The following is a 23,155-nucleotide window of genomic DNA, read 5'->3' on the forward strand; positions in this document are numbered from 1 at the left end:
TGTTAAAGTGTAATTCTAAAAAGAAGTGATTTGTTTTTGCCACAGAATGATTGTGGTGACTTGTTGCTTTATATTTTTGAGGACATCTGTTTGCTGCCAAATCTTGTATTGATGGCTGAATCTGAAGGAAGGCAACAAGGCATGTCAGAATCTAATGTTTGTGTAACATCCTCTCTAATAATATGCACTCAAGTGTCTGTCAAAAAGACAGATCCTGGTGTGTAAAAATGGAAAATGCATTACTGAAACTTCAGTGCATCAAATATAGAATTCTTATAACGCATTTTAATTAGTCTACTATAATACCCAGTGTAGATATCATATGCAAATGCCAGACTACTATTACTAATAACAATAAAATATGTAAATTCCGCCAAATCCAGACCCCCAATTATTAAAGAATCGTATCAGAATAATATAATTAAATTGTACCAGGGGTATTGCATGCATGGCTTTGACCAGGCAAGCAGCACTTCTGCATATCAGATATTCTCGGATGGTGCATTTTCACCCCCAAGACACTGCGTCGCTGTTCTACAACTTCAGCTTCGAATGTGCTTTGCCTCATACTTGCAAGCAAAAGCATTCGCCACCATCATCATCAAGAACAGAAAATGGAGGTCATACCATTGCACTGACCATAGGCCTAACGATCTTAATGCTAAAACGTGAGTATGCATTTCCAGTTGTATTGACCACTAATGCATGCTATTTCGCCGTTCGTCTGTGCTGAATAAATACAGAGATGCAGATACAGTTTGGCAGTTTTACAGCAGAGCACCTCGCGCTCCAGTAATGGCGCCACGAGACTCCATATTTATTTGAAATGATAAGCAAAGATTATTCCAGGTGGAGTCCAACAACCCAAGACATACTAACATTAGTATACAGCACAGGTTTGGTATCTAAATGAAATAAAGCCGAATCTGTTTTGGTAACGTTATACGAGCTTAATTTATGTCTCCCATGTGTATAGTAATCACGTTTTTTTTTAAGTTGACACAGTTTGATTGTACGTTATTCTCTAAACTGTAAACCGATTGCTCTGTATGTGATTGCATTCCGTCTTTATTAAATGTGATTACTACGATTTTTTTTTTTTAGATGCAATGACGTTTTGATTTGTAATGTGTCGACAAAGTGGGTGTGTGCGGTCCTCTGGTTTTGGACTAAACGTGTGTATTGTTTTTCCGCTTTTTAATCTAATTTATCATACTGTGTGGAGTACTTTTCTTAATGAATATGTATTTTTTCTGCAAGCTATATAAAGCTAATAGTGCTGATAATGATATCTGTTTAAATTCTCTGTCGGTTGAGGAAACTGCACTGGTTTAAAATATAAAAAAATGTCTCCAGTATATTTTGCATGAATTACTTTGGCTTTAAATAATACATTTGTTACGTGTAGACAATAACCGCTTCTCACGTGGCAGCTCTCCGTGACCGAAACCCACCCAGTGCTCTTACTACATACGATTCGCAAACGAATCGGTTCAAGAAACTACTCGGCATGGTTCGTTTGCGACACTTGGACACATTAAATCCCAAAAACATACGATAAACACGCTTATCAGTAACGCAATAATCAGCAGCGGATAGGGTTTTATTGGAACGTCAGGACGTAGGGACCACGTGACGGCGTCAAGAAGAACCACTGTTCGTAAGAACTGATTCGCTGAAATGAGTTAGATTTAGCACCAGTAACGCATACTGCAAAGCCTATTTACAATTGTATTCCGTTGTATTTCTGCGTCATATACACCGTGAGACCGTATGAGGGAGTCTTGGAGCAAAATAGCATCTAATGTGTGAGCGCGACCGCGCACGAACGGGACGGTGAAATGGAGGTCGCGCGCTAGCGATTAGCTAAAGCTAACTGGCAAGTAACAACTAAACGCTTATCATCCTGGAAGCTGTTGTTTTTCGCTTTTTTTCTCATTTTGCATTACGCAAATGAATATTTTACAGCAGTTATGGGAGTGTCAGTTTTGTTGGGGTGTATGTGTTGTCGCTATGACTCTCAATACTATGGACGGCCATGCCAGAACACAACGATGTATGATTTATTTATCTGTTTTAAAATGTAGCATGCAGGAATGCTGTATTTATAAATACACCTGAAATCCTTTTGAGAGGGGATTATATTTCCTTAAATTACACTAGACGGGGGTGAATTCGTGGATCTCATAACTGGGCCTCGAGCACGTTTTATAATGTATAACTTACGTGTTTTTAAAACTACGTTTTGTTCCCCGGCTTAGTTTGTTGTAGTTTGTGTTATCTTAATATTATTGGATAGCAATTGTGTTGTACATGACGCCCAGTATGTGAAATATTACATACCTTGCTCAGTAATTGTGCGTTAGAGGGATTATAGCAGTTACAACATGAGCTGTCATATGCTTGTTTGTATATGTGACTAAAAATGCTTTAATTTTGCAAAGTGTAGGACTGGCTTTCGACTTGAAGGCGTTTGGGTGTAATGCAATATTTTTTTTTTAGTGGTTGTTTAAGCTAACAAGAAAGAGCCAGATCAAAAATGACATTTTATCCTTTATAGAACATTAATTTGCTCGTAGTATTCAGGTAAACAGGTTATTTGTTTATATAAGTTTTTATAGACATACTAATTTGTCATTTTCATGTCACTCTTAAGCCATCTATTTATCAAAAATGTGCAACATTTTGTGACATACAATGTCTCCGTTCTGTTGATCTTGGGTAACAGTTTTAGTACATGGTTGGAGTGCTTACTCTTGTTTTTTATGTGTAACTTGATAGACTTCCAACTAGTTGAAAATGAAGCAATATGAATTATACAGAAAGCTATATATGAAGTCAGAAAGTTATATGTCATATGTTGATGTAACCACCTTCCTAACCTCATAGAGTTTACATCTTAATCAATTTTTAATTGTTTTTGTGTGTATGTGTTGTTTATAGATCAGTATCTTAAATAGAAGAGTTCCAGTCATCGTCTTCATAGCACGCAGGTACAGCATTTCACAGCTGTTATTTATGAGACTCTGCATGGTTTTTGACAACTGAAGTCACACTGTTACTGTTTATCATTGTGAAAATTGTTGGCAGTATTTGTGTCCTGGTAAATTGAACTTTACAAATGTAACTTGTGACACATTATCGCATTTGCCAAATGCATGTTAGCGCCTGCTGGTGTTGTCTTACAGCAGGTCTGGTTTTCTCTAGATTGCATTGTTTAAGATTTGTACAACCTTTATTTATGTTTAATAATGGAGCCCTTTTAATTTAAATGGCTTTCATTGTGATGTGCAGCATTATGAACTTTTAAACCAGATGTATTTGAGATATTTTTTTTGTTATAAAAGGCCACCAAAGATGACATGTTGTATGAAACACAAAATAATGAAAAGTAATTTTTGCAGCTTAATATGAAATGAAATTGTAGTGTCCAAAAATGTAAAATGCATTGCAATAATGATGAAAGTAGCTGAAAAGGAATTCAGAAATGCATTATTAATATACAGTAGCAATGCTCAATGTTTTGCACTGTTGTATGGAACTCAAAATGCACACAAGTTGCAGAGGTTTAACTGCAGAAGTATTTTTTAAGTAGCAGACAAACTTGATTTATGCATGTCTATGTAATGTGCTTGAAGATAATATTTATAGTTTTAGTCCTTATCAGAAGAAAGTTTCAGGAAGAAATATATTCAAATTTAAAATGGCCAATCAACACAGACTTTGTATTATGAGTGTTACCCAATAATCCTGTTTGTTTTTAGGAATAAAAAAAATATTGAAAATTACTGCTAGTAATTCATTGCTTTTTATTTTCATATAAATATGTAATTTATTGCTGTGATGGCAAAACACACCTCTCTATCAATTTAACGTGTCTTTGCTGAATACAAGTATTTTTAATTTTTTTAAGAAAAATGTACTGAAATCAAACTTTTTGGTAGGTTTTTTTCTTTGTTTTAGTGTACTTATTTTACACAACATTTGCACAATTCACGTAAAACAATTTCTTGTTTATTGTCCTCTGATGTGAATGGAATTTGGAATTTATATGTGGAAATATAAGATTCAAGGACCAGCATTCTCTGAATTATACAGATTGAATTTAACAACAGATGATATGGTTAGTCTTTTTATTAGTTTTAGTTGTTAGAGGAAATCGAAAGCCCCAAAATATGTGGTGGTAAGTAATTTAGGCTAGTTTTGAGAAGTCTGGTGTGCATCTTGTGTACAAGAAATGTGCAGCCATGTAATAATTCCATTATATTCTAAACAGTTTAGATAATCTTTCACACATCCTTAAATTATACAGTGTATTTTGATTTGATTTGGGATGGAGCAATTTTAAGCATCTGAATCATCCTTTTTATATGCCCTGTAGACACAATTTACTAAATGCATGAAAGAACCATAAGAAAAAAGTCACACTGGCACATTCTCCTGGGAAGCCACATGACTTCAGCTGAGAACACTTGTAGTAATATTTGGGAGTTGTGCTCTCCATTAAATCTGTCTTCTTTCTTAATTATAGATATTCTGTTTGAAAAATAGTGTCTCTCTGCTATGGAGGAGAGTGTGAGCCCTGAGCTGGCTCAAGCCCCTGAGCCTGAGCCCAGCCAGGATCCTGTGGATACCAGCTCACAAGGTACCCACGGCCCACTCCACCACATGCACTCTTGTACAAGGGAGCCGTGGGCTTTACTCCAATGAGAAATGACTGAAACAGGATGATGTAATCACTGAGATTTAAGTAACAGATGTAATCTGTTCTGGGCATGCACTGGAAAATATTAAATGGCTTTAAAAATGAAATGGCTTTATTTTTTTATTTTTTTCAGAATGTGGTGTCAGCATATCAATTAAATTTCATCCATCTTTTCATTGATTTATCAGCATGAAAGCACATATCACAGTTTTAATTGTCACCCAAATCGCATGCAGCATGCTGATAATTAAACATTAATTGTTGAATTGAACTATAATTTTGCTATGTCTCACACACAGAACCAACATCTGTCTCCGAAGAAGTCAAAGATCAAAAAAACCAAGGTGATGTTAGTAAAGACAAAGTAGAGGACCCTGACAAATCCGCAAAGCCCTCACGTGAATTTAAGAAGACTTGGGGCTTTCGTCGGACCACCATTGCTAAAAGGGAAACCCCTGGAGAAATGGCAGCGGAGACCCCAGAGGGCAAGGGCGCCCCAGTGCGCCGCAGTGGCCGGCAGGCGAAGCGCACAGACAAACTGGAAGAGTTTCTGGTCACTGTGAAGCGAGGAAGAGGAACGGGCAGGAGAAGTTGTCCCTCACGACTTGAGGGAGGGGATCCTCCATCCCAGACCCCAACCGATGCCGAAACAGCCTCCGAAGCCAGCTTTGATGGAAATGCAGATGTTAAAATAGAGGAACAGAAAGTGCCCTCACCAGAGAAAAAGAAAAGGGGTCGGGGCAGGATGAAGAGGGCAGTGAAGCCTAAAGCTGGCTCGGTGAGTGACGATGGCAGCTCTGAAAACGAAGAAAAGGCCGCCGGTGAGGTAACGACAGAGACTCAAGAAAATGTTGAGACTGCAGGTAGTGCTGGAAATGGAAAGGATGTGGAAGCAAAAGAAGAACAAGCGAAGGATGTGGTGATGAAAGACGAGGAAGGTGAGGAGGAGTGTGATGAGAGCAAAAAGAAGACCTCAAACGAGTCCATAAATAGACGTCCTACTAGAGCAGTCAGTAAAGACTCCAAAAGAGACCCTAAACCCAAAGTAGGAGTGAGGCTTCGCAACGAGAAGAAAGAAGAGGATGATGATGATAATGAAGACGAAGAGTCCTCGTCCAGTGAGTCTGACAGTGACGGTTATGACCCTAACGCACTTTACTGCATCTGCAGGCAGAAACACAACAAAAGGTATGTGTCTTTGGAGGTGCACAAGATATTGTTAGCTGATGTGTTATTTGATGAATACTGGGAGAATTAAATTATTGGTGCATGTAGATTCAGCATAAAGAATGTGTATGATGCAAAGTTTTAATCGAATATAAGATTTTATATAAATTTAATTTATAGAATGTTTTTTTTAATGATTATGTAGTCTTTGAAATATTACATAGTTTATACGCAAACAGTAATTACGTTATACATTATATAATACTATGAAACAACATTTTTAATAATACTGGCATAAAAACATGTAATGTATTATTACTTTTATAATGTATTTAGCACTTACATAAGTTATAACACAGACCATTAAAATGTTAAAGCGAGTTTATAGATGTTTAATTTCAGTAAAGTATGTTTTAAAAGTAAGAATTCTTCTATGAGTGTCATGAACAGAAGAGCAAAAACACTAAGGAACTAAACTGAAGTGTTCTTATAGCCTGTAAGTATGTGCGCATGTATCTCCTGCAGTATTTTAAACCAAAACATGAGACTTTTTTCCTGCCACAACATTTTGATCAGTAAAAACAATCCCATGGCACACCGCTAAGCACTGAAATATAGCGGAAAAGATATCATCTTTTTTTGGGGGTGGTGGATTAAAGTTGGTATTGTAGCTTAATATAAGATCAGATACTTGCACTTAAAGTTTTGTGAAAATCATCATTGAATGTCAGAGGTATGTGTTTTGTCTGTCATCTGCAGCGCATTAGGTTTTCATCAACTTACAGGTTATAACATTTATTGAAGCTATATGGGAGCTTAGAATTTGTTGTTTAATACATTTGGCCAGAATCTCATGATATAAAAGATGAACTGCAATGCACAGGATATTTAAAACGTACAAAAATATGTGAACCAGGACCACAAAACCAGTCTTAAGTCACACAGGTATATTTTTAGCAATAGTCAATAATAAATAGATTTTTCTTTTACGCCAAAAAAATCACATGATGTATAAATTTAGATTAATGGTTTTGTGGTCCAGGGTCACGTATATTACCTACAACTAGACTGCAAATGGTAACTCTTCTCCACTCTTCAAACACAAAAATTAGCCTTTGTAGATAGTGTTTCTTGAGTAAAGAAAACACTTTACTTATTCAAACATTTATTTACCCTTGCATTGCAAAACGAGTTACAAGATTTTAACTGACAGTTTGAGGATCCAGTGGAGTCACAAGCTCTTTTGAATGCTTTTCATTGGTTAAATATTTGTAGACATAGGGTTGACCAATATCACTGATTTAAAAATAATAATAATAGTAAAATAAAACCGAGATAGGAAGTTATGGTAATTTTTCAGGGCATACCCGACAACCTGTCTGTGCTAGAAAGTGGTTTGCATGCTGAAAAAATTTTGGCCTTGTGAAAGTTACATCAGATACATCTTAAAATTAAACTGTACTTTGCAGTGTTACATTATAAAATCATATATTTATGAGCAAGATGCATGAAAATCACACTTTAGATTCACAGAACGCAGTATGCATATGACTGTGTGTATGTGAGTGTGTAAGTGTAATCCAGAAGGAGTAAGTTTTTTTTTTTTTTTTTTTTAAAAGCTGTATCATGTTGCCCTATGATCATTGTAAGATCCGTGCCATATTACATTGTGTTTGGGCTCAAAATGTAATCTGAATCATCTGCAGTAAGTAACTGCCATCTTCTAAAAATCATGAATCATAATTGGGAATATGACAACAGTGACAACATTTATTTTATTTGCTTTAGATTTACTTGTGCATCTGTGAGTTTTCACAAAGTAAATATAGCTCAATGTGTGAGTGAAGCACATGTGTGTGGCGTTCTAGTTTACAAACATTTCCAATGATCTATGTTTTTTGAATTGCATTGTTTTACTGATTTCTAGTATGACTATTTCATAATCTATCAGCAGTGAGCATTCAGATTCTAAGGTCATAGGTTTTCAGTAATTAGCTAGCAAGTGTTTTAAGCCCAAGATGAAAGAGTCAAAATGTGCAATTGAGTATTTTGACACACATTATTCTATTCCCTGTTGGTACATTCCTAATCTTTGTCAAAATTAATTCAACACTTGGTTAATGTTGCACTCTCCTCATGAGGCACGATTCACGGCACGAAACATGGCAAGTGTTTGCTCAAAGCAGAAGTTGTCCATTGCTTGGTTTTTATTTTTGTCAGCAGAAGTTTTATCATATCATTTGTGGGTTTAATGATTATTGAGGATGTTTGGTCATTATTTAAATCCTTGTGCATAGGTTTATGATCTGCTGCGATCGCTGTGAGGAGTGGTTTCATGGCGACTGTGTTGGCATCTCTGAGGCACGTGGCCGACTGATGGAGAGAAACGGAGAGGACTATGTCTGTCCCAACTGCTACACACAGAAGGGACAGTTTTCCACGGCTGGTTCTTCCACAGCAGCTGCAGAGAATGGCAAACGGCCAGTAGCTGGCCTTCGTAAAAGTGAGACTGGTCTTGCTACACCATCTAGCACTGCTGCAGCCACCACAGAGGAGAAAGCTTCCGATGACCTGGGTATCAAGGGCAGGATCGAGAAGGCAACCAATCCTAGTGGGAAAAAGAAAATAAAGATTTTCCAGCCGGTATGTCTCAGTATGAAACACAAGTTTGAATGCTGCACCCTTGTTTACATCTATATTCATGGGATTGAAGAAATCATCCTGTTGGTTTTGGATAGAGTTTTGATGCTTTGTGCCTCTGTGCATGAAATTTGTTAGCTTTTCTTACAGGAATTTACTGTCAGATGCATTGCTTGAAAGCTTAAAAGTAAATGTCATAATTTTTGATGGGTGTAATATCTGAGAACCATGCTTTTGCCATTCCAATGCAAATGTAATAATGGGTTTATAGGATTTCATTTCATTATTGGGTGTCTTTCTCAACGGAGTACCTTTCCTGCTGACATAACAGTGGGAACGTTTGTGGCAAAATCACCCCGTAAAGGCATATAATTATGATGTTAAGGTTATGGTGTTTTTTTCATTTTTTTTTTCTTAAATATATGTAATAAGAAACTTAGTGAGTGCTCCCTTAACAGTGAAATAAAAGGTGGCTATAAATGAGCCCCTCTTAAAATATCTTTAAAAAAAAAATAAATTATGTATTGACTAAATGCTGTGAAAATTCAAATTCTAAATTATCTGGTGTCAGAATATTAGCTATTTTGGGGTGTATCTCTTTACAAGAATCACTTAATTTCATTGTTGTTGTTTTTTTTTTTTTTTGAATTGTTAATTTTTTGGGGTCTTGCATTTGTCCTTAGTTAAGCAAAATTCCCCAAAAAATCACTATTCAGTCATTGATTTTTCAGCAGATGATAACTTCGTGAAGTCAGTCTGACTATTTGAATTTACATACTTGTGAAATTTCTGTATTTGCAGAATACCCAGATACACTACTAGAGTGACAGAAATGTGCAGTATAGAACAGAGCTTTCTGCTTTTGAATACAGGATTCCACAATGCAATGCCATGACTTTTATTAGTGCCATGGATGACCTTGGAAGTAATATTAGCTATAAACTTCTTAGGCTCATTATTTGACCAGACCACAAAATTAAAACACTTTCTTTCACAAAGTTGGATTAAAAATATTTAATATTTTTTTTAGCTTGATGACATTTGATGAGGTCATGTGACGACATGCATATTACTGTTTTGATAGTGCAAAAATGCTACTGTTCTACTTGCTATTTAAAAAAAAATAAAGGAACCAATATACAGTACATAAGGAGTAGATCTGTTGCTGTAATCTTGTGGCCACAAAGGTTTGACATCCCTGAGTTTCAGCAGGTATCTGCAGTTGAAGGATCTTCCCTCCCAAAGTGCATCGGCCCTGGCTGTGAGAGAGATGCCCTCCCTGACTCCGTCTACTGTGGGAATGACTGCATTCTCAAACACGCGGCTGCCACCATGAAGACCATCACCACAGATGGAAAAGACTCCAAACAGAAAGAGAGAGGCAGGCCCAAAGCACAGAAAAAGACCACAAATAAAACACCAAATAAGGTATTATTCATTGGCACCCAATAATAATCATATCTTCATTTTATTATGGGATTAATGGTGGTAATTGTTTTGCTGTATATTTATATAAAAATGTAGAATTAATTTTGTGTATGTGTATATGGCTAAATTACTGTTTTGTGAGGATATGCTTAAAGTGGTGTTTAGGTGTAATGGTAAAAGTTGTTCAGTAGTTGCTAATTCAAGTGCTCTCTCTAAATCAGGAAGACGGGTATTGTATCAGCTATTAATACTAGGATATTTAAATCTATATATGCTAATAATGGTTTATGTTCTGGACTATAGAGGAGGTCTAGCACGGAAAGGAAGTCATCTAACCAAGGGGGTGAGGAGGAGTCAGAATCTGGGACTGAGAAAGATGATGACGATGATGAAGACAAGCATGCAGAGGAGCATCCACCACCACCAGCCATGTCATCCTGGTCCAGTGACCATAATTACATTGCAGTAACGCCTGAAAAGACTTCACCCATATCAGCATCTGTTTTAAACAAAACGTGTATGTATCTCTCTGAGGGTTTTCCACATTTTATTGGCCTGTCTCTACCAATGATGAACTGTCAAAAACAGCAGATTGAAATTGTTGCAGTCTAGAAGATTCACAGATTTTAAAAAGCAGCTCTTTTCTGGTGAAAATTGGATTGAAATTTTTGAAATTATGTGATTTTAAAGGGATATTAGTGCTGGAAAATGTTAGCACAGCTATAATTATGAATTTTCTAAGTTGGACGCCCTGTGCTACATCTTAAAATATTTTGTCAGTGTTTTTATGCAACACTGAAAGGTGATAATATTTGGAAAGTATATGTATCAGGGTATTCAGCTCCAGAACAGGTAAGTTTTAAAAAAAAAATAGCAAAGGGGTAAGTATTTACGATCTAAAATGCATAATAGACTATTTTACAGTCTATTTTTAAAGTCAGTTTTGCAGCAAATAAGTGATATAAAAAATGTAGATCCTGTGGATCTGAGCCCAAACTAGTGCCTTGCCGTGATATGCTTTTGTAAAGCTTTCTGACCAACAAAGTATGTATGCGTGTGATTTTGAGTCTCTCAATGTATGGAATGCCATAGCCACTTATCTCCAATCCCTGCCATCATCGGGGCAAAAACTTCGTCCGAAAAGATGTACTGACCTCACACCAGAACAGGTAGGTTTGGTGTCTTTTTCTCCTGCCCTCCTTCCCAGACTAAGAATAGAACATCTTTGATCATGTGGACGTTTGACTACGTTGCTGTTACATGAAAACCTGTAACTTTATAACTAACAGCTTTTAGTCCTTTGACTTGCATGCACTGCATTTAAAAATCTCATTGGACAAAGTGGCATTCAAAATAAAGTTAAATTGCGGATAATACTCTTTTGGCCCTGTGTGAGAAGTCTGTTTATTGGATGACAACATGGGATGGCACGGCCTCTGGTTTTTGGTTTTTGTCAGCCATCCGCTAAATGCCTCAGCATGATTTGCGAAAATAAGCCTACAGTCATTGGAGCCGGCCTGAGAGAAGAACTGTGGCATGTCAGAAAAGTCCGAGAGCCCAGAGAGTGAGCTGAAGTAATGAGGGATCGTATGAAGAACAGCTGAGGACACCATATCACCCCACAGCAGACAACAACAGAATTCACACGCCTCATGACTGCAGCACACAGGGAAATGTCAAGATGTATTTATACATATACACAGAATATAGACCAAAGCTGATACGTTTGTTTTATTTAATATTTACATATGAACAAATTACAAATTGAGAGTGTAGTGTACTTGTGGAAAGCTGAGTGCCGCTGATTTGATGCTGAGATTTTAGAGCATGAAGTTTTCTGCCTTACTAGGAATGGTTGACTGTTGTAGAGGGCAAGTTTTCAGTTTATTATATGCAAAAACGACAAAAGAAGAAAAAAAAGATACCTTGAGCTTAATGTGGGGCATTGTTTTGAAAATGATGAAAAAGAAAATCAAAATTGATGCCAATAATTTTTTGTCTTGATCTCATCAGCATTTTTTCCATGGTTTTTAGTCTTTTAAATGTGGCACTAGTGTACATAAGGTTGCCTAGGGTTGTTTGTGTTGTGTTGATCAAGATATGGAGAAATTTGGCTGATATGGTTAACACATGAATGGGGTTACATTGATGCTCGGTGGTACACTGTATACCTGCTCTTGAAAGTGTTTTTTTAGGATGCTTTTCTACATTAGAAAGTGATGTTTCATTGTTGTACAGTGTCTTTATATTTAAATATATCGGTGTTCTTCATATTGAACATTGAAATGTTTTTCCCCCTCACTGTAGCTGGTAAGATAATCATTAATAAAGTCCTTGTGTAATATTTCCATGAATTATTACATCAGGATATTTATGTTTCATGTACTTGATGTGCTGCTTGTACTGTAATGTATTACTGGTATTTTAATTGATATTAATTTTCCATACTTTTCCCCAAAGGACTTTCATTGAGTTAGAGGTATATATCCTGACAAAATAATTAAAACAAGGCAGAAGTGAATCTAAATTTGGCTCCAAGATCAAGTCTTCCCTTAATAACTGAAGGGATTTTGCTATGAACCCTTCAAATTCTGCTTATACATATATAATTATTTTACTAATAGCTGCTCTCTACTCCAGTTAGTTTATTCAATATTTATACCAAGTCATTTCTCACACAGTGATTATGACTAAAAAATTGTTTAATGAATAGAATTTATATAAATGTATATAAACTTTCTCTCTCTCTCACACACACATACAAATATACAAATACAGCTGACTGATCTGAGTCAACTACCCTTAAATACTGACTTGAATATAATTGTAAGATTTTTTTTTATATTTTTTAATAAAGCTTGCAAGTCAAACATTTGCTTTGTTTGAAGCAATTCTTTAACTGGTACTGTTGGTCATCATGTTAAGTAACTTGAGAAAGCTGTTACAGTGTCAAGGCAAGGCACTACAATTGAGCATACTATATTTTTTTCTTTTTTTGTGGATCGACAAATACAAAGCTGTGAAATTACTTGAAATTGTGACATTTTTCAGATTTGTTTTTATTCTTTAGATTTGCCATTTCATTTCTGTGTTTGTGAATCAATTTTATTCCACCTGTTTTCCAGCAGCTGCCCAAAAAGACAAAGAAAAGGAGGACAATGAAGAAGTCAAGCCAGAGAAGGAAACTGCGTCCGCTGACAAGAAACCACCTGCTTCAAATGTTCCCCCCAAAGGTGGGAAGAAGTCTCCTGGCTCCAAAGGGACAAAGGCAGCTGCTGCCACCACCTCGCCTCTTCCCAAAGGCAAAACAAGTGCAGCACCTTTGAGCAGCGGAAGAGAGTTAAGAAAACAGCCTATACCCATACAAGCCAAACCAAAAAAGCCAGGACCTCCCATACCACCAATTCCAGTTTTATCACCTTCAGGCCCCCCGGGATCTCGTCACCATGCATCTGGAGCGCTCCGTGTGGGCAAGAGCACCTTTACAATCCCAAAAAAGCAGCCACAGGCGGTGCAAAAGGACTCTGCAGAGCCTGGTCCCTCTCCAAACTCTAGAACCCCACCATCACCAGTGTCATCCACCCAGCATTCTGCACCTAAACCAACCCATCCCACTCCACCTGCTGCTTCTCCACAGCCACCACCCAACAACCAGATGAGATCCAACATCAGACGATCATTGACTGATATTCTATATAAAAGGTCAGAAATGTTTCAGAGGTATAATATTTACTTTGGTCTGCTAATTTTTTTCTCCTGAACCAATATAGTATTTGTTAATATCAAGCTTTATGGTTAGAATAAACACATTCAAATGAACTGATTTTTTGGTTCCGTTTATGAAATATCGAATAGCATTTTTAAATACATTTAGCATTTGTACTTCTGACTCGTGCAATTGAAATATAAAATGATTTTTAATCGAATTGCAAAAATATGATTTTAAATTTATCTTTGTGCTAAAGGGTTAGTGACAGTGATGATCTTTCCATGTCTGAGAGCGAAGTGGGAAAGTTGGCGGTCAGCATTGAGAAGGAGATGTTTAACCTTTATATGAACACTGATAACAAGTACAAGAACAAGTACAGGTCTCTTATGTTCAATCTAAAGGACCCAAAAAACAAGGTTAGTCACTTTATTTGTATGTTTGGGTTTCTGCTGAAATCTGCATAGACCTTTTAGTAGTTTCGGAGAGAGTTGTATTATTTTACTTACCTGTGTGGCAGGGCCTTTTCTATCGTGTGGTCGGTGGCGAAATCAGTCCTTTCAGGCTGGTGAGACTTAGTCCAGAAGAACTTCTTTCCAAGGAGATGTCAGACTGGAGAAAATCAGAGATCTCTGAGGTAAAACGAGTTGGAATTTGTTTGTGTAAACTATATAACTGCTCTGTTTGCTTAAATTATGTACTTATTCCTGAAGAGTCTGGATGTGAGAGGGAGATCCCAGTCAGGACAGCCCAAAAGTGGATCCAGACAGGAGGGTGCTCCCCCAGATGTGGACATGGAGGAGGCTCCTCCTCCTATGTCTGATGGAGATGTATGTATGCCTGCCACTTCCCAATCTTCCCACTTGGCTTCTGCTGCTGTAAGTGCTGGCTTTCTTGCTTTCTGCATGTCTAAACTTACAACACCTTTGTATCTGTACCGCTCTCATTTCAGTTTCTAAAGCAACTTTGCTGAATGCACTATTCGTTTTTATACCTGCCACCTTTCTTATCTTAATTTTCCCTTTCTTTTACATGGGTGCATGTAAACATGTATGACTAAACGGATGAGAATAGCATTCTAAAATTATTAAAAGATTGTTTATTGATCCTTTCCTTCTATGTTTGTCCTTTTTTGAGCAGGACTCCCAGGAGGACACGTGGCCTACTTCTGCACCACAAGCCACAGTTTCTACTGGGAAAGGCAATTCAATGCCAGATATTTTCAGTAGTATGCTAAAAGACACTACAGCAGAGCACAGGGCTCATCTCTTTGACCTGAACTGCAAGATCTGTACAGGTCGGACTATATTACCACAATAAAAAGCCTCATATCCTTAAGACCTACTGAAAAGTGGCTCTTACAGGTTTTATTTATGATCTTTTTAATAGCTAACATTTAAATAACATGTTGCTTATTTTTCAGGCCAGAAGTTGGCAGATGATGAGCCACCATCTAAAAAAACCAAACTGTCTATGCCTAAAAAGCCAGAGCAATCTTTTAAGCCTAAATCAGAGCCAAGACCATCCAAATCCCCTGCTGATCTCCCTCAGGTTTCCTCTCTTTCTGGTCTTGAGACGCCCATGTCTGATTCTACATCTGTGGTGGAAGATCCAAGCGGTGTATTTCCTGCGGTTCAGGCCCCAGTTCCTGTTGTCGTACCTGCAGTCTCTTCCGTTACAATAACTCGAAGGGACCCACGTACTGCTGGTCACCGCTCATCTGTGCCTCAGATAGTTCCTGATGCTGTTGTTCCTGTTGTGCCAGCAAATATTCCTATCTCTGTTGAACCTGTGGTTGTAGAAGCAAAGGGACCTTTGCCTATGCCCCCTCCTGCTCCAGCGTCTATACCCAGACCTGTGATCCCGAAACCAGCCTCTTATGGGTCCGGTACTACCAGGTGCAGGAATATATATTTTTTTAAATGTAAAATGTCTTTCATTATGCTTTGTTGCCAGTTTTATATGTAGTAATATTTGTAATTGCGTTGTTTTTTATAATCAGTGTGTCAGAGCCCCCTCCTGAGGGTGAAACCGCTTTGTTCTTGTCTGGACAAGAGATGATGTGGAAAGGATTCATAAACATGCACTGTGTTGCCAAGTTTGTCACAAAAGCCTACTTGGTGTCAGGATCATTTGAGCATATTAAGGAGGTTTGTTTCCGAAGGATTTGCTTAAAAGTTCTTAATATTATACGGTAGGGTTCATGTTTGTGTTTCATTTTAACAACTGTTATTTTTTAATTTTTGTTCGTGTTTTTTCAGGACTTGCCTGACACTATTCATATTGGTGGTAGAATATCACCACAAACTGTATGGGAATATGTGGGAAAGTTGAAGACTTCACTTTCAAAAGTATGGAAAGAAAAAACATTTCATATTCACTAGAATTAAATTCAAATCACAAAGTTAATTTAAACTATGTAATTCGAGTGCTGTTCTGATGCTGAGTGTTCTTTTTCAGGAACTCAGCCTCATTCGTTTCCATCCAGCAACTGAAGAGGAGGAGGTGGCGTATGTGTCTCTGTTTTCTTATTTCAGTAGCCGTAAGCGGTTTGGAGTTGTGGCAAACAGCAACAAACGCATTAAAGACCTTTACCTCATCCCTCTGAGCTCAAAAGACCCGCTTCCTGCAAAACTTCTGCCATTTGATGGACCAGGTAAGCATATACAAGGATATACAAGTGTTTTCCCCAGACTTTTAATGGAAAGCTGTTTTTGATATTAACATCAGGTGAGCATGATTGAAGTCATGTTTTTATTTAACTCTTTATTCTGTGAATTGAAAGCTTGTTCCACAATTTACAAAAAGAAAACAAACCATGGCTATATAAAATGTGCTCCAATACAGTACGAGTTTGTTCAAGACAAAGTTGTTTGTGTACTCATTCTTTGCTTGTCGTATTTTTGTTGTCATGTATTTTAAGACTTTCTAATAAAATGCATCATGAATCCAAGTTTGATGTCCTAGATGTTTGTGTCCTAGCCTTATTTTTTCAGGTTCATATTTCATTGTAAGAACAAGTGTTTAAAATTGAGTTTCTCAATGTGTACCTAAAAATGTAATATATAACTTTTGCCACCTTGCTGAATATTACATTTAAAAATGCCTGTTTATGCTGTCGGACAAGCAGTAATACCATGGCAACCATGGTAAGTTATATGTTGGACGTCATCTTGTCTTATAAAAACAACAAGGAAGTTGTCCGATATGCCCAAGGAGTGACTGACTTACTGTTTGCCAACCATTTGAGACAAATTGTTGCATAAAATTTGCATGATTGAAATTATCATTATTAGCATAAGTTTGCTAGAGGAACATGACTAGTGTTATTATTAAATACAGCTATAACTTTTATATAATTAAGAGGTTTTATGTGTATAAGGGAACATTTATACATAAATTATCTAGCCTTTTGTGGTAAACTAATTTGCCAATATTAAATGATTGTTTACTCATTATGGGTAATTTGGTTGGTACATAAAAAAATACAAAACAACAAATGTGTGTAGTTAAGTTTTTACTAAATAGTTTGTTTTATTTTGTATTATGTGGAACAAGCTCTTCTAATTGTGTATTTCTTGCCTATTAACATCTACCTAAAATATATTATAGTGTGTAGGTGTTATATTAGATGAATCTGTGGATCATAATGATGGTCTATAAAGGACTTATTTGTGAAATAATGTTTCATATTTATTTTGCAGGTCTAGAACCAGCTCGTCCCAATCTCCTTCTGGGGTTGTTAATTTGCCAGAAGGACAAGAAGCGTCCTGGAGCCCCTCTAGAGAATGAGGAAAAACGATCCAAAACTCTTAGAGATGATGAGACAGGCCTTCCAAAACCATCCACTAATACTAAATCTGAAATAAAACAGGACAAAGTTCTTCGATCTAGTCTGGATGCCATAAGCACAACTCCCCCAGGCACCCCTCCACCCCTCACTGTCTCAGAGTCTTCAAGTTCTCTCTCATCTGTGTTTTCACTACTGTCCTCTGTGAAAGCACCTGGTGTCAACACTAGCACAGGCAGCAATTCTCCATCCTCCAATGTCTCAGCAGGATCTACAGCTTCTTCCACACCACTTCAGACTATCCTGAAAACACTTTTTGGTAAGAAGAAGCAAGATTCTGATGTGTCGTTGTCACCTTCAGATCAAAGTTCTGTGGATGTCTCTGTGCCTTCTGTATCCCTATTAGATCCTATTGTACAGCAGTTTGCCGTAACCAAGGGTAAAGAGATAGAAGTACAGGATGATAGACCATATGATCCGGAGGAAGAATATGACCCATCTGTTGGCTATAGTACCGAAAATACCCATGATACAACAAAAGTAACTGCTACGGTAAAGCAAGCAGAGGTCAACTCCGTGGTGGATGATGTGGCTTATGACCCTGAGGATGACTCTCTTTTTGATGATGTTGATCCAAGTGCTAAGAAATTAACTGAGCATCAAAAGGTGCTTGAAGAAAAACAGACTGAGGAACAGAAGCACGAGGATCCAGTGATACCAGAAACTTTGATTTCTCAGCCTGTTACATCTCTGTTGGCTAACAGTCAACTACTGCAGATTGGTAAAAAGGTTGAAGAGTTGGTGGCAAAGAGTTCAGCTGCTCCAATTATTAACCAGAGAAGAGACCCAAGGCAGAGTAGAGACCCTAGACAGGCAGCTGCAAGTAGAAGACAGACGTCTGATTCCACAGAAGCAGAGGAAGAATCTTCTCATATTTCAGACAAACCATCTCCGCAACAAGGTACAGCGACAGAGACATCACCAACACAAGCATGCTCAGTTACAGACACACAAACTGCACAGTTGGACACTACCGAGGATACATCAGTAGAGGAACCTTCTGCAACTACAGATATGCCCCTATTGCAAGTCACTGCCACCTTAGATTCAGTGCAGCCTGCCATCCAGCAGCCAGAAGCATCCAAGTCTGAAGAGGGGGATGAGAGTGAAGAAGGAAGCGAGACTGAAGAGGTGCCTTTTCTTGTTGCAAAGAGCACAGAGGTTTCAATTCCGCTACTAGGGGAAAAGATTGACCCAGAGTTAGTTGAAAGCTACATGGAAAAAGAACCTGAAGAGGAACTCAAAACAAAGGATGACCCCATTGAATCTGAGATCAAAAGTTTTGAGGAGGTTTGGCCTAATTCTGCCAGTATTTTAAAAGCTGATAAAGTTTCATCCATTGGACAGGATGTTTTAAAAGCTGATCAGGTTTCATCTATTGGGAAGCCTATTGAGACTACTGCAACCACATATTATAACATTTCAACAATTAGTACTTCATCTACTTCTTTACACTCAGGAGTGCCACAAGATGTCATCCAAGACAGCTCATCTTATATGGATTCTCACAGTTCCCATATACAGCACATACCAACAACAAACCCTGCTAACATTCCACCTCCAATGTCTTTTCCTCCTCTTATTGGCCTTCCACCTATTCTTGGTCCACCTGCCATCCAAGGCCCGCCACCAATGACTGTTCCACCACCCATGCATCTCCCTCCTCCAATGTCAGGACCACCGCCAATACAGATTCCCTCAATGCAAGGTCCACCTCCTCCCCTTGGGGATAGTGATCATTCTCAGTATCCACCACCTGGACCGTATCCACCTTTCCAGAATCAGTGGGGTAGCAGTTCTCAGTTTGATGCTGCTCCAAGAGGTCCACCACCTCCTAATTTTGCACCAAGAGGACCACCTCCATTCCAGTCAATGGGTCAGAGAGGTCCCCCTCCTCAGATATTTGACAATTCGATGAATTCAATGCCCCCTCAGCATATCGGACCAAGAGGCCTGCCTCCAGGGCCTCCACCACCTGGGCCACCTCCCAGCTTTGATGGACAAAGGTTTCATGGGCCTCCACCCCCTTTTAACTTCTCTGCACCCAGGGCTCCACCTCCACCATTTTCTGGTCCACCTCTAAATCACTTTGATAGCAGAGCACCACCACCATCCCACTTCCCTGGTCCAAGAGGTCCACCTCCACTTCATAGCATTGGGGATCATGGCCCTCCATCTAATATGTCAAGAGGGCCTGGTGATCAATTTGAAGACGGTGGAAGCTCTTATCATCAGGGATTAGAGAAGCCCCAGATGCCTTCACAAGGGCCTCCTTTTAGGGGACCACCGCCAAACCACTTTGATGGACGAAGGGGACCCTCTGGGCCTTCAGGTGAAATGTCGGGACAGCGATTTCTACCTCCAAACCAATTCCGTGGTTCACCTCAACACAGGGGATCATTTGAGGAACCACGGGGAACTTCATCTCAAGACTTTGAAAGGCACCGGGGACCATCAGTGCAGCAGTTTAGTGGCCCAAGAGGTCCACCGCCAGGACATTATGATAAGGAACCTGTTGGTCAGCCAGCACGATTTAACTACAATGATGACACCCCAGGTGATGTTCGAGATGTTAGACCTGTTCGTGGACCTCTGCTTCCAACACCTCCTGAAGGTCCCATCCCAATACCGGCCCGTATAGGTGGACACAGCCCAGACACCCACCGTGATGACCACTGGAGACGGCAGTCCCCTGAAATGAGGAGACGAAGCTGTTCCTCCAGAGATAGTTCAGAGCCACATAACCGTCCAAGTAGATTTGATGGTGGTTCACGTGACAGAGATGCCTCCTCAAGGTTGTCTGAAGAGAGACAACGGGATTTGTCTGAAGATAGGAGAAGAGACAGAGATCGAGAAGGTGGTCATGGTGGACGATCATGGGTTTGGAACAGGGAGCACGAGTATGACCGGGGCAGAGAAAGGGATCGTGAAAGAGACCGGAGCAGGGAAAGAGATAGGGAGCGGGGCCGCAGCAGGGAAAGGGAGAGAGAACACAGTAGAGAGAGGGATCGCAGTAGAGGCAGAGAGTCTGACCGATACAGAGATGGAGATGGAGACAAGAGGAGAGACCGGGATCGAGACAGGGACCGCGGCAGGGAGAGAGATCAAGAGCGAAAAGACCATGACCGAGACAGAGCAAAGAACAGAGACCGAGAAAGAGACCGTGACAGAGATCGAGACAGCAGGGACAGGAGAAGAGAACGCTCAAGGAGTCGTGAACGAGAACGTGGAAAAGATCGTGACAGAAGAGATCGTGACAGAGAACGCGACAAAGACAGAGGCAAGGACAAAGACAGAGACAGACGGGACAGAAGCAGGAGCAAGGAAAAGAAAGATGACAAAAAAGTAAGATCTGACAGCTCAAGGGCAAAGTCTACAGAATCTGAAAACCCATCATGAAGGTCATTCATCTTGACTGTTGACTTTTTTTTCTAAATCTGCATGGGTTTGAAGATTGCGCTTGAAAGTTTTTTTTGTACTCTTTTCTTGCTGAATATTTTATGCTTTTTACTTAAGTCCTTGATGATAACATCTTCAGGTGTACTTGTGTGGTGATAATTTTGTCTACACAACATACACTCTCCCTGTACTTCTATTTTAAAGAAAAATATGGAAAACGTCACTGATGAGATTAAAACAAGACTGTAAATATGTATGTATTTGTGTATATACAGGTACGTTTTTAACTACTTTTTTCTAAATAGAGAAGTCATAAGCCATATAGCTTTAAAATTATGTTTAAAGGAAAAAATGTCTTCAAACAAAGGTCTTTGTATGGTAAAAGCTTAACCAGCATTTAATGAATGTGTCTAAAGGCTATTGGTAATGATTGACCTGAAGCCACTCCTTATGTTCATTACATTTCTTCAATTAAATTCTCTGTGATAATACATTTCTTTGTGTTTCCTTTTAAGGTTTTTGGGGGTTAAAAATAGTTTGTAACGTTTTATACATGACCAAGTAAACTGTCATGCCGGTTAAATTGTATGTATTAAAACTTGCTGTTTAAATCGTTCTAAAATGTAAGCATGTCATGCAGGGCACATTTATATTCTTTTAATTTTTTTTCAGTGACGGTATGGTCATTTTATTCATGGTATTTAATAACAATCAATTGCAGTACATTTCACTAGTATAAAGTTATTTGAAACACTTTGTACTTAATTTCTAATGGTTTCCTCTATCCAAAGCAATCTAAGTAAAGTAACTCATCATTAACTTTTAATTATTTTATAGTGGATGAATTACCAATGCGATGCAGTTTTCTTTACTGTTTTTTACTTATTGTATTTATTCTTTGCAGACATCACAACCATGAATCCCTACATCAAAATCGCTTCCTACCTTAAATAGTAAGCTAGGCCTACCTGAAATAAGAATGATCCATTTTAATATGTTGGAATGACTTACACAGATGACTGGATGGTGTATTTACTAATTTAAAATTATTTCCTGTGTCTGATCTGTGCTTGCTGGGACAGTTTAGGCTACTTGAGAACAATTGCATGCGGGACCAGGGGCATCATCTTAAACATCTCACAAGTTTAAGGGTTGAATGCTGTTAAAAAAAAAAATCTTTGTAAGATCAGACGAACACGACAGGCTCATTACACAATGAACCATCAGCTGCTGCGAAATATGAAAAGGCATAAAGTACAGTGTCATGCAAGTGTATGGTGGGATTTGCTTAAATTATGATCATTTAGTTTTGATGAATGAAGGATCGTGAAAATTAAATGAGTAACGTTTACGCCAGGATGTGAAATGTGACAGCTTGAGTCGGATTATGGTGAAAGTACGTAAAAATGGATTCTGCTTTTTTTTTTTAAGCAGCTTGACATGACTTCGTAAATTACATACTCATTTACTACAAACATATAGGTCATTTTCACACATTTTTAAAACTTAAAAACAGAACATAACCACCGTTTTACAGTAGGCCTAGTCTGTTGCAGGGTCATTCTTCAATTGGGGTGGCAAATGAGAGGCAGAATTTGTAAAAATAATTTTTCTAATAAAATATATTGCTGTGCGTTTAAAATTAGTTTAATAGGCTATATCCATTAAAATAGAACCTTAAGAACATTTTCCCCAGGTTTCACAGACAAGGCTTAAGCCCAGTCCTAGACTAAAATGTAAGTCTGAGCTGTTTCAACTGAAATAAACTTTAGCTGACTGATCTTAAAATATATCAGTGCCTTTGTTTTGTCTCAAGATGCACACCAGTCATGTTTTTCTCTTAAGTTTATAAAAATTACTTAAATGGCCTAGTCGAACTATGGCCTAATCCTGGCTTCTTCCTGGAAATACTGCACTTCAGTATTGTATTACATTATAAAACAGTACACAATAATAATGTATTGAGTGTAAATTATAATTTTAATTCAGATTATTAATGGATGCCACCTTATTGATACAATAAAATCCTCCCTAACCCTACCCGATACTTTATTTTCAACTTTTTGGTTATTTCTTTAATTTTTATTAAAAATAAATGCCTTTACGATGTAATATATGAGATTTGAAAAGGGAGGAAAAAAGTTCGGCACAGAACCTGTTGCTTCCAGGGAGTCCAGGGCCCCCCTCTGATCCAGTGCCCTGGGCACCTGCGTTAATCCGGCCCTGAATCTGAAGAACCTTCTTTCTCCACAAAGAACTT

General features: G+C 38.2%; 1 protein-coding gene across 4 annotated transcripts; it reads left to right on the forward strand.

Annotated features, from left to right (window-relative positions):
* Nucleotides 1-566: 566 nt before the first annotated feature.
* On the forward strand, nt 567-21,383 carry LOC306856773 (death-inducer obliterator 1-like). 4 transcript variants are annotated; one of them, XM_079396229.1, is made up of 17 exons: nt 567-668; nt 2,944-2,993; nt 4,532-4,645; nt 5,005-5,893; nt 8,170-8,515; nt 9,725-9,940; nt 10,244-10,457; nt 13,066-13,642; nt 13,906-14,065; nt 14,167-14,283; nt 14,360-14,476; nt 14,787-14,943; nt 15,070-15,544; nt 15,649-15,796; nt 15,908-15,997; nt 16,107-16,302; nt 17,351-21,383. In XM_079396229.1, the coding sequence occupies exons 3-17, from the start codon at nt 4,564-4,566 to the stop codon at nt 20,893-20,895; spliced, it is 7,329 nt and encodes a 2,442-aa protein (XP_079252355.1). In that variant the 5' UTR covers nt 567-668; nt 2,944-2,993; nt 4,532-4,563; the 3' UTR covers nt 20,896-21,383. The 4 variants fall into 4 exon arrangements, with proteins under 4 accessions (XP_079252355.1, XP_079252356.1, XP_079252358.1 ...); XM_079396230.1 differs by having other exon boundaries at nt 13,069-13,642; XM_079396232.1 differs by lacking the exon at nt 4,532-4,645 and having other exon boundaries at nt 575-668.
* The last annotated feature ends 1,772 nt before the right edge of the window (nt 21,384-23,155 follow it).

This window comes from Barbus barbus (assembly GCF_936440315.1).
Source record: "Barbus barbus genome assembly, chromosome: 37".
Lineage (NCBI taxonomy): Eukaryota > Metazoa > Chordata > Actinopteri > Cypriniformes > Cyprinidae > Barbus > Barbus barbus.